The 10,525-nt window shown below is 43.3% G+C and overlaps 1 protein-coding gene across 1 annotated transcript in view; it reads right to left on the bottom strand.

Annotated features, from left to right (window-relative positions):
* Positions 1–1,000: 1,000 nt before the first annotated feature.
* Positions 1,001–10,525, bottom strand: part of NUP205 (nucleoporin 205) — a 525,888-nt gene continuing 516,363 nt past the window's right edge. Inside the window, exon 43 of the mRNA XM_069227955.1 lies at positions 1,001–1,318. Within this exon, the coding sequence (XP_069084056.1) occupies positions 1,166–1,318 (153 nt within the window). The 3' untranslated portion in view covers positions 1,001–1,165. The remainder of the gene's footprint in view (positions 1,319–10,525) is intronic.

Below are 10,525 nucleotides of genomic sequence, written 5' to 3'. Positions count from 1 at the left end.
GACTCATCTCTATTGTACAGAGTCCCTGCTTCTTTTCTAAGGCTGCTTTTATGTCGCCAGTCACAGCTCATCTGAGGATGGTGCCACCTACCGGTGGCTTGGGAGTGTACTTCCCTTTCTGCCTACAAACGGGGGACAGAGCGCAAAGGCTCAGTCTTGTTTTGCTGCCATTTTGGGACAGTCCTAACCCACACTTTTATTCGTTCTGTCTATTTTATTGTGCAATTTCCACCCTCACAGAAATATTTGCTAGTGTGCCTTTCTTGTTATATATTTTCGAACATGGTTTTTTTCATTTTGGAAATTCACAAAGATGGAGTTTCACCAGTCTGGGGTAGCCAGGCTGGTGTTATTCCCTTTGAATGTTCATTTCACAAGGTAGCTGGGATGATGGCAACCTGTCAATATGACATCTTGTTCATCACAGGTGATCGTATCACTCACTGCATTGAAACCTAGTTAAAATGAAGTTTTGATTAAACTGAATGCTTTATAGCCTTGCTGTCTAAGAAAATCACCCACATTTACCAGGAATGTTGGACCCAATGTCTCTAGCTAGTAATTTGGTTTGCAAGTAATACACATAATTGTGGTGTTTCAGGGCATAGCACTGAAAATATTAAGTCACCAAAGTCTTTTGGACTATGGTCTAGGAGTAATGAGCTGACACGATGTCCACTCCTTTGTCTAGTTCTTATTAACGATTTTAGCTAATTCATTTTTAATTCAGATTATGGGAAAAAATCCTAAATGAGAACAGCTCTAGCATCTCCCAGCCGACCTGGTTGTAGACTGCATCATTTTTCTCTGGCAAACCTACGTGTCTTAACATTCACATGGATTAACAAGCAGAAGAAATGCTTATTTAAAAACAAACAAAAAAACACTACCAGACAGGAGATCACTGCAAAATATATCCAACTCTTTCTTGGGACGGTTTTCACTTTTATAACTGTCTATCTCAAACTACGTCAGCAATTCCATTAACAGGAGCAGCAGAAAGCATAAAAAAGTTACTTTATTTTATTTTTTCCGGTGATTTGCACAATTCCTCTGTGATATAAAAAATCATGAAAATTTTTTGCGTCAATATATAAAGTGGACAATGTAGAAACCTAACATTTAGAGCATTTACAGTTCTTTGTTTGCACAGGCTTAGCCTGTTCTAGGATCTTGATAGTCTGAGAAGGCCACGAATTCGCCTGATAAGGGCCTGAACAAAGCTATGCCGGGAACGCTGTTTGGAGTAAAGGCTTTCAATATCCAGTAACCTCTTCTGAAGTGATTCTCCAAAACTGAGTGCTGCTTCGCTCTGAAGCTGCAAAGAAAAAGACATGATCAGGTCAATGCATAACAAAAGAGAACATAAAATTAAGAATAAAAGATACCTTCCGCTGACTAAGTTATAGGTCACCTTACGGAATCATTCTACTTTTTCTTCTTCTTCCCACTCCTCTCACAAAACTATCTGTCCACTTATCAGAACCCGTAGGTTAGTTGTGAGCCATAGTCAACCAATCCAACCCAGCAACCTATCATCTAGTCTCACAACCCCCCCTCCTTTCTAAAATCAAGCCTGGTCTTAAACAACCTCACTTCATTTGTCACTGCCCATAATTAAATTAAGCCCATTCAATCTGTCTTCCAGACTCCACACTCCACGGAAAATACTCCTTGACCATCTATTGCATTTGATACAGTCAACCAGGTTACCCTTCTCTCAAGTCTAGACAATACCAATTTATCACTCTACTCGTTCTCCTACCACATATGACCTTTATCCGGTACGACGGTGCTCTTCAGCTTCAAATCACACCCCTCTGCCAGTCATGGTTCCCCACTGCTTGGCTCCTGCCCCCTTGCTTTTCTATCTCTACACTACTTCCATTGAGAACATCTCATTGTTAAAGTTCTATTGACCTCGTCATTTTGACGATACACTACTTTTCTTCTTACCAATTTTAGCTCCTGATGTCCAACCCAAAGTCTCAAGACTGCCTCACTACAATTCCTCTAGACACTCTTGTCCTTACACCTTCAACCCAAGACGTTGGTGTGCTGCTCAATCCAACCTAAAGGCAGGAATCTTTAGCACATCTCCAGCAAATGCTGCTGATCCCAAGTGCGCTGTATTTAGGTTTGTGTTTACAGTAGCACTTAGACACCAGGCTAGCACTTAGAATAGGTAGGGATAGCTAGCAGTAATGCAGGCTGGTTTATTTTCAGGAACACAAGTGGTGTACCTCAGCTCGAGCATGGCACTGAAGGGTTAATTGTAGTAAAATAATTCATGGCATGAATATGCAGTGAAGCAAGAATCAAGGCTTGATGTTCTTTGGTACAAGAAGCCTACATTCTTTAGATAAGATGTACCCTCGGAGCAGGAGAAGCCTGGTACTGGTTGTAAAACAAGTGTTCATTATGTTAAAAGTGTAGCTTCACAAAGTGTGAGCACGCAGGTGCCTGATCAGGTATCATTTTGACCATAGGTAGCCTTAAGAACCAGCCCTTACAGTATGTGAGAACGAACGAGAAGGCAGTACGTGTGGTGCAAGGAAATGAACAGTGGAGGGCTTGGAAGGTTCTCAAGGAAGAAGCCTGTCGAATGGACAGTTGCCAGTGTGTCGTCCACAGAAGTCTGCAGCACATACACACGGGTGAGGCTCCACGCAGACCTGAGGCCACGGTGGTGTCACACGGACACACTTCCAGAGATGCGCATCAGGCTAAAGCTGAACTTATCTCGGAGCTGAGTCTCTGCGCAATAACAAGAATCAAGACATCACAACATCAGACTAAATGGAGGTATTTGTATTGTTTTGGTTATATATTTTCTTTCAACTCTACATACACACACACACACACACACGCATATTATTCTATTTGCTTGTTTTCTATTTAGTTTTTATTATTTTTATTATAGTAAATGCACACTTAAAACCTCTACCCCCACGGTTTGGCCTGTTTCCTTAAGTTAGTAGTTCTTAGATCAAATCTCTGCTCTAAGGACTTGGAGTCTGGCCTTTGAAGCACCAACTGTTATTGTCCGGTTGGTTCAGAATCTTACTAAGTGACACACGCTGCATGGATTTTTGCTTCCTGTCAGATATAACCTTTGATCTAAAAAATACCATCCATCACCTGTCCAAGACACCAAGTACTTAATATCCACAAAATCTATTACAACATTACCTTCCACACAGTTAATACACTACTCTCCATGCTCATTCTCAGCAATATAGATCACTGCAATAGCCTACTTGTTGGTCTTTCTTAATATTTATTCCACCTAGTAAGCAAAGTTTTCAACAAGAACTCTTCCTAACTTCCAGAGACACTCTATTATCATGCTATTGTCACAAAATCCACTATCAGAAAAATACAGGACTACATACGACGACTACTGATACTTCAAAGTTATAAACGATCTACCTCCCAATATATGTTACCTTGCATAATCTTCACTCAATAAATCAAAACATCTTTAGAGCCCCTTAAAACTCCCAGAGCTGCACCTCAATTCTGCTCAATCCAACTATTTAGCTAATAGCACTGGTATAGAGACTCAGCTGAATAACATGCCACCTCCTCACATGCCACTGTTACAAAGCCTGAGTAAAGCTGGAAAGTGGATTAAATAGTTCTCGTTCACTTACCTGTATACACCTTTCCCCAAGTAATATCGCTTAATAAAAGTATGTAGCTGTGCAAATATTTACTAGTTTGTCCATAAAGCTCAGGTAATGTCTGTGGGCCTGCAGGATGAGTATATGAAAATGGGTGCCCTGCAGATCCAAGTACACCATCCAGTCCTGAGCATCCAAGATCTGGGCTAGCGAGAGAAATTTGAATTTGTCCTTCCACAGGAAGGCATTCATAGATCTAATATAGGCTGAAAGCCACTGTTCTTTTTCAATGCAAGGAAATAGCAAGAGTAACAAACCCTCTCCTCAAATCGGAAAACATCACACTAGCATCTATGGAGACCAACACTTGTATCTCCTGTAAATGCTTCTCGATTTCTGATCAACTTCGGGTGCATGAGGACTCATTTACTGCATGACTGAGATGTATCCCGAGCCCAAACAACAACAGATACACACACCTTGTGCAGGTCCATGGCCAACATCTGTTTCCTACAGCCACAGCATTGTTCCAAAACTGTTTTTGGGGGGGGGGGGGGGGGGGGGGGGGGGAGGGTGGGAGGGGCACTGTTCTCTTGTGTACTGGATTTCGTTTTAAGCGTCATTAGTGGGTGGGCATTAGAAATACCCATCGAAAGCTCATTCCTATGGTACATATACCACTCCCCATCTTTCCCTTTTAATCTTCTAATAGTGGGCTAGCAGGCATGCCATGCTTGACATACGCTAGGTGAACCAATAGTTTATTTTTTTTGCTTTCAGGTGCATTTTTAATATACGATTAAAAAAAACGAGTATTTAAAAAGTCAAAAGCTCATATGGTACACTTGTTATTCGAATCACTGAGCTAGCGCCTGGGGCGGGGGCTTTCTTTAAACCTAGCCATGGGCAACATAAAAGGACAAATAAGTGAAAAGGCAGAAAAATACTCCAATTCCATCCAAATCCAGAGTTTAAAAAACAAGCTACTTGGAAGTAAACACACAGCACAGGTGGCGACTAGATCAAATGCACCACATGTTCCGCTCCTCAACGGAGAAGAGCAACAGTAGGGACATTTTAGGAGATTGGTGCTAGAAGATGTCTGTACAGTCATGGGCCGTGCCCATGCAGGTGTTTTGGCAAGGCACTCTAGTCACTCGCCATACCAGCCTCAAATGTAAAAGAAAAATTCTGGGCCTAAAACGTACAAGAAAAACAGGTCATAAAGTCTTCCAGTGCATCAGCTTTGACCATTGTTCCTGTATAGAACATGGATTTTTTTGTCCTCCAAGACTACTGTACTCAAGGGAAACTATTTAATTTAGATAGTGATTAAGGCACCATGGGTATCCCTTTATGTGTTCCCTTTCCAGTTGTAGGGCTGATTCATTAACATTTCTAAAAACATACATAAAGGTCGGAGAGGCTAAGATAAAAATGAAATGGAGCTCTCTCTCCCAACATGGTGTGTGCAAGAAAATGATGGATAAGGACAGAAACATTAAGGTAACTTTTCAGGCAATGTTGCATGAAAACGTTGTAAGAGCACAGACTTAAAGGTCCAACCACACAGAAAAAAACAGACCAACCACCATGGTCTTCAATTCACCAAAACGCCAGGGGAAGCAGAAGTGATAGACACCCTTTGGCCTTGACCTCATATTAAGAGACACCAAATGACCTTTGATCTGAAACTTCCCAGGAACTGAAGTCACAAGACTAATTCTGATGACATCACAATAATTGATATCGCTGCTGCCCCATAATAACCGTATTATTACTGTAACAAAACTGCAAAAACAAATGTCCATTTAAAACACTACCTTTGCTAAGGTATATATGGCAGAGGAGCTTTACTTGTTTCTCTTTGGATTACATAAAATATTATCAGCTTGCCTGAAGAATATATAGTGTCACAAAACAGCACTGGAAGCCTAAATTATTTTTTTACCACAAAATGTGATTTAATAGTTTCCCTAGTATATAATGCAACGAGATATGGATTGATAAATGATAAGAGGGAAGGATTATGTTACTTACCCTGTAAGCACCCGTTTGTGGCATGTAAACCTGTAGATTCACATGCGCTGAATACTTCTGCCATCTAGTGTTGGGTCGGATGTATGCAAGTTTTTTTTTTTTGAAGAAGCTGTCGGAGTCACGGGGTAAAGTGACCCATCCGCTCAGTGATACTGTGTGTGGGCATCCACTCCATTGTTAGATTGTTTTACCGCAGTCAGGTGAGAATGGAGTTTAAGAAGAGGGTTAGAAAGAGATGTCCATGCATATGAAATGTAGGATACTACTGTAACAGCCAAGGGTGTCTGTGGAGAAGGGCGGGCGCATGTGAATCTACAGCACTACATGCCACGAACAGGTGCTTTCAGGGTAAGTAACATAATCCGTCCGATGGCATGAGTGGCTGTAGATACACATGCTCTGCATAGACTGTAAAGCAGTGCACTCCAAAAAGCGGTGGCTTACCCGTGGATGTCGCAGTTGTGTGAAAAGGAGTATGAAGCAAGGCTTGTCCACCATTTGCTTGTTGCCGTGCTAGTACATCCACACAATAGTGTTTAGTAAAGGTGTGAGAATTTGACCATGCGGCTGCTTTACAATTGTCAGCTATTGGTATATTACCCAAGAAAGCCATAGGTGCACCTATTTCACGAATTGTGTGTGCTCTAAGAGGTGTGGGTAAAACTCTTTTAGCTTACCATAGCAAGTTGTAATACATTTAACTATCAATCTTGAGATACCTGCTTTAGATATAGCTTTCCCTGTGTGTGGAGGTGAAAAAGCAACAAACAGTTGTTTAGTTTTGCAAAAGTCTTTAGTTCTATCAATATAGTACATTAATGCTCTTTTTACATCTAAGGTGTGTAGAGCTCTTCTGCAACTAATGACAAAAAAACAGTAATTCACCTGATTGGCTTAAGTGGAATGTGGAAAAAACCTTTGGAAGAAATTATGGAATGGTACAGAGGACTACCCTCTCTATGTATTTTGAAAAAACAATCCTCCAAGGTTAATGCCTGAAGCTCTACCAGAGATGCAACTTTCCAAGACAAAAATTAGAGTGGACAATTATGTAACTGCTCAAATGGAAGTCCCATAAGTCTAGTAAGTACAATGTTAAGGTTCTATATTGGTGCTGGAGGCACCCTAGATAGAATTACTCTTTTGAGACCTTCCATAAATGGCTAAATTACAGGTATTTTGAACAATGTTAAGTGTTGCCTGTTTTGGAGATATGCCGCTACTGCTGCAAGGGGCAGCCGTATTGAAGTGTACGATAACCCACAAGTTTGTAAATGAAGTAAATAGTGAAAAATATTTTGAACAGATGCATTGAAAGGGTCAATCTGTTTGTTTTGACAATAGAAAATAAACCTTTTCCATTAAGCAGCATAGCATGCTCTAGTTGGAGGTTTATGTGCTTTCTTAAGAATGGTCATGCATTCTGGAGGTAATCTTAAGTATCCAAAAACTATATGACCTCAGGAGCCAAACCACAAGAATGAGCTCTTTGGGATTTGGGTGCCCGATTTCTCCATGGTTCTGAGTGAGAAGGCCTGGGCGTAGGGAAAGCTTCTTGTGGGGAACTACTGACAGTTCTAGCAGCGTTGTCAACCATGGCTGGCGTGCCCAAGTGGGAGCTACTCGAAGGAGGGTGAGAGGAGTCTGCCTGAGCTTCCTCACTACAAACGGAAGAAGAGGAAGATGTGGAAAAGCATAGGCAATTGTCCCTGACCAGCTCATCCACAGAGTATTCCCTTGGATAGTGGGTGTGGGAGCAGGGAGGTGAAGTTTGTGCATTTTGTGTTGTCTGCGGTTGCTAACAACCTTGCCTTACAGGTGTACTAGAAAACCCTTAAGTGCTAAATGAATGGCTTGGGGTTCCAAGTAATTGATATGAAGGGCTTGGTGTTCAGTGTCAATCCTTGTTTTGAGAGGTTGTGTAGGTAAGCACCCCGGGATGTGTCCACTGTGAGAGTGACCTTGGGAACATGGTCTAGAAACCGCTCCCTTTTGTCAGTTTTTGTGTGTTCCACCATTGCAGAGAGTAGTGAGTGTGGCTGTCTACCAACACTAGATCTGGTAACTGACCCTGGGACTGAGACCATTGACTTGCCAGACACTCCTGCAGTGAACACATGTATTTTTCCACGTGGCACTACTGCAATGCAAGATGCCATCATACCTAGAATTCCCTTTACTGTCTTTACTGGTATCTGTTGGTTGGGGGATACCTGTTACAGCAGGGCTGTTATATTTTACATTCTGGTTGCATTTGGGTTGGCTAACTGTAATTGAGTGTTTGGAACAACTCCTAGATGTGGCTGCATCTGAGATGTTGAAAGTGGTGGAGAAGATTTGTTGTTTGGGTATGCGATAGATGTGCTGCAACTACTGCTATGCATTTTCTGAAGACACGAGGTGCAGTTGTTACTCCAAAAGGGAGTACTTTGAACTGATAATGCCTTCCTTGTAGTATGCATGTAGGAAAGTCCCGGTTTCTGGCATGGTTACGCCCCCCCCCCCCCCCTTTTGCTCGTAGTCAGTGTGCTTAGACCTTTTTCACTGGGATCTCCTGCTAACCAGGACCCCAGTGATTGTGCTCCCTCCTCTAAATATTACTCTTTACACCCCACAATTGCCATACAGGTGTACCCCTGTAAGTCCCTAGTATATGGTACTTAGGTACCTAGGGCATTGGTACACCAGGGGTCCCCTATGGGCTGCAGCATGTATTAAGCCACCCATGGGAGCCCATGCAAACTGTGTCTGCAGGCCTGCCATTTGCAGCCCGCATGAAAAGGTGCATGGACCCTTTCATTGCTGGTCACCACACCAGGTCATTACAAGTCACCCCTATGGTAGGCCCTTCCAGCCCTAACAGGCAGGGAGCAGGTCCTTGTGTGTGTGGGCACCCCTGCAGGAGCAGAGGTGCCCCTACGAGCTCCAGTTCCAATTCTCTGGTCTCCATAAGTGTGGGAAAACCATTTTAGCTATGTACTGGCCATAGGTCATTACCTATGATCCAGCTACATAATGGCAACTCCGAACCTAGGCATGTTTGGTATCAAACTTGTCAGAATCATACCCAAATACTGATGCCAGTGCTGGTGGCAATTATTCCATGCACTCTGAGGGCTCCTTAGAGCACCCCCCCACCTCCCAGTATTGCTTCTACCAGTCTTCCAGGGTCTGCGAGCAGCCCACGCTGCTGCAGCCCCTCAGGAAGGATTCCGACCTCCTGCTAATTGACCAGCTCAAGCAGGGGAATGCATTTGTCTCTTTGCTGCTCCAGCAACGTCGGACTCCTCTTCAGGTGTGCTGCCTGGGCCTCACTGAGACTTACTGTGCCTGCTGCCAGTGGTTTGCTTGTGGTGGCGCCAACTGCTCCTGCTGGCTCTCCTGTCTTCTGAGGGTCAGCCCGGACTCCCCTCCAAGGGTCGAGTCCCCAGGACCTCCCTGGTCCTCTTCAGCTCTGCAAATCTCCAACAGCTCCAGATGCATTTGCTACTTGGTGGTCCTCCTGACGACTGACCCGTCTGCAATCCGGTAATCACCAGGAGACAGCTCCTAGGCGACTTCATGGACCTTTCTGCCACTCCTGGGTTCCGCAGTAGGACTTCATCCATGACCATCGACCTGGATCTTCACTCATAGAAGAGTGGGCACTGCCTGCTGCCCACCTGTACTGGACCCGGTCCCCTCCTTTTGCAGGCCCTCTTCATCCAGATTCCACCATTACGTTCCACCGGCCTGGTCCTGCTTTTGCAATATTTCAGTTATGAGACCCATGTTAGCCTATGGGATGACCAGGTAATTTACCTCTCCTCGTCGCTTAGGGTCTTCTAGATATTTACCTTTTGAGGTTTCACTCTCTCCCAGCCCTTGGCTATCTACTCCAAATCCTCCAGTGGGGGACCCATCCTCGCATTCCACATTTTTAGTATATGGTTTGGCCCACCCATAGGGCCTTTGCTATTTTCTAATACTTACCTGTGTATATTTTGTTTGTACTTGCGCTCAAAAGGGGTTTTTCCTATAGTAATATAGTTTGGTGTTACAGTAATAAAGTACGTTTATTTTTGCAACACTGATTCCTTTCGTGTGTGAAATACTGTGGTATTGCAAGTACTTCACACACCTCCTAGATAAGTCTTGGCTGCTCCCCACATCTACCACTAGAGAGTCCTGGCTAACTAGACACTGTAACACTATCTAGTAAGGGTTGCCTGGACCCAGTGTAAGGTGTAACCCGAAAGATGTTCACTACACACTGGGTCAACCTCCCACAATAATTTGAGGTATTTTCTGTGGGCTGGATGTACTGGGATGTGGAAAAATGCATCCTTTAGATCTAGTGCAGACATAAAGTCACCATATGAAAGTGTGATGAGAGGATGTAATGATTTAGTGGTCTGAGATCTAGAATCGGTCGAAGTGAACCATCCTTTTGGGAATAAGGAAGTATAGTGAATATACTCCTGTTCCTCTCTGATGAATAGGTACTAGTTCTATTGCTCCTTTCTAAAGGAGAGCCTGCACTTCCTGATTTAACAATTTGAAGTGTTCTACAGAGTTTGTGTTTGCGGGGTGGTATGTTTGGAGGTGTGTTGTTGAGCTCCAGGCAATAACCATGTTCTTAGGAGGTGTCAGTAAATCAGTCAACTCCTGGAATGAAGACGGACGCTTGGATGGAGTTGGTGTCAGCTTCACTGATTTTGCGATGATCTGACCAGTAGTAGGCTGAATATGTATTGTCTTTTGTGTCGGATCAAGTTTCTCCGCCATAGTCTGTAAAATAGGGTCCGGTGCTGACGCAGTCAATTTTGATGCTGAAGTCGAAACTTTCTATACCAAAGAAGCCTTGTGTTTTGTTGCCA

Source organism: Pleurodeles waltl, chromosome 4_1 (genome assembly GCF_031143425.1).
Source record: "Pleurodeles waltl isolate 20211129_DDA chromosome 4_1, aPleWal1.hap1.20221129, whole genome shotgun sequence".
NCBI lineage: Eukaryota > Metazoa > Chordata > Amphibia > Caudata > Salamandridae > Pleurodeles > Pleurodeles waltl.
Note: the sequence above shows the minus strand (reverse complement) of the source record. Positions and strands in the feature narration are given on the sequence as shown.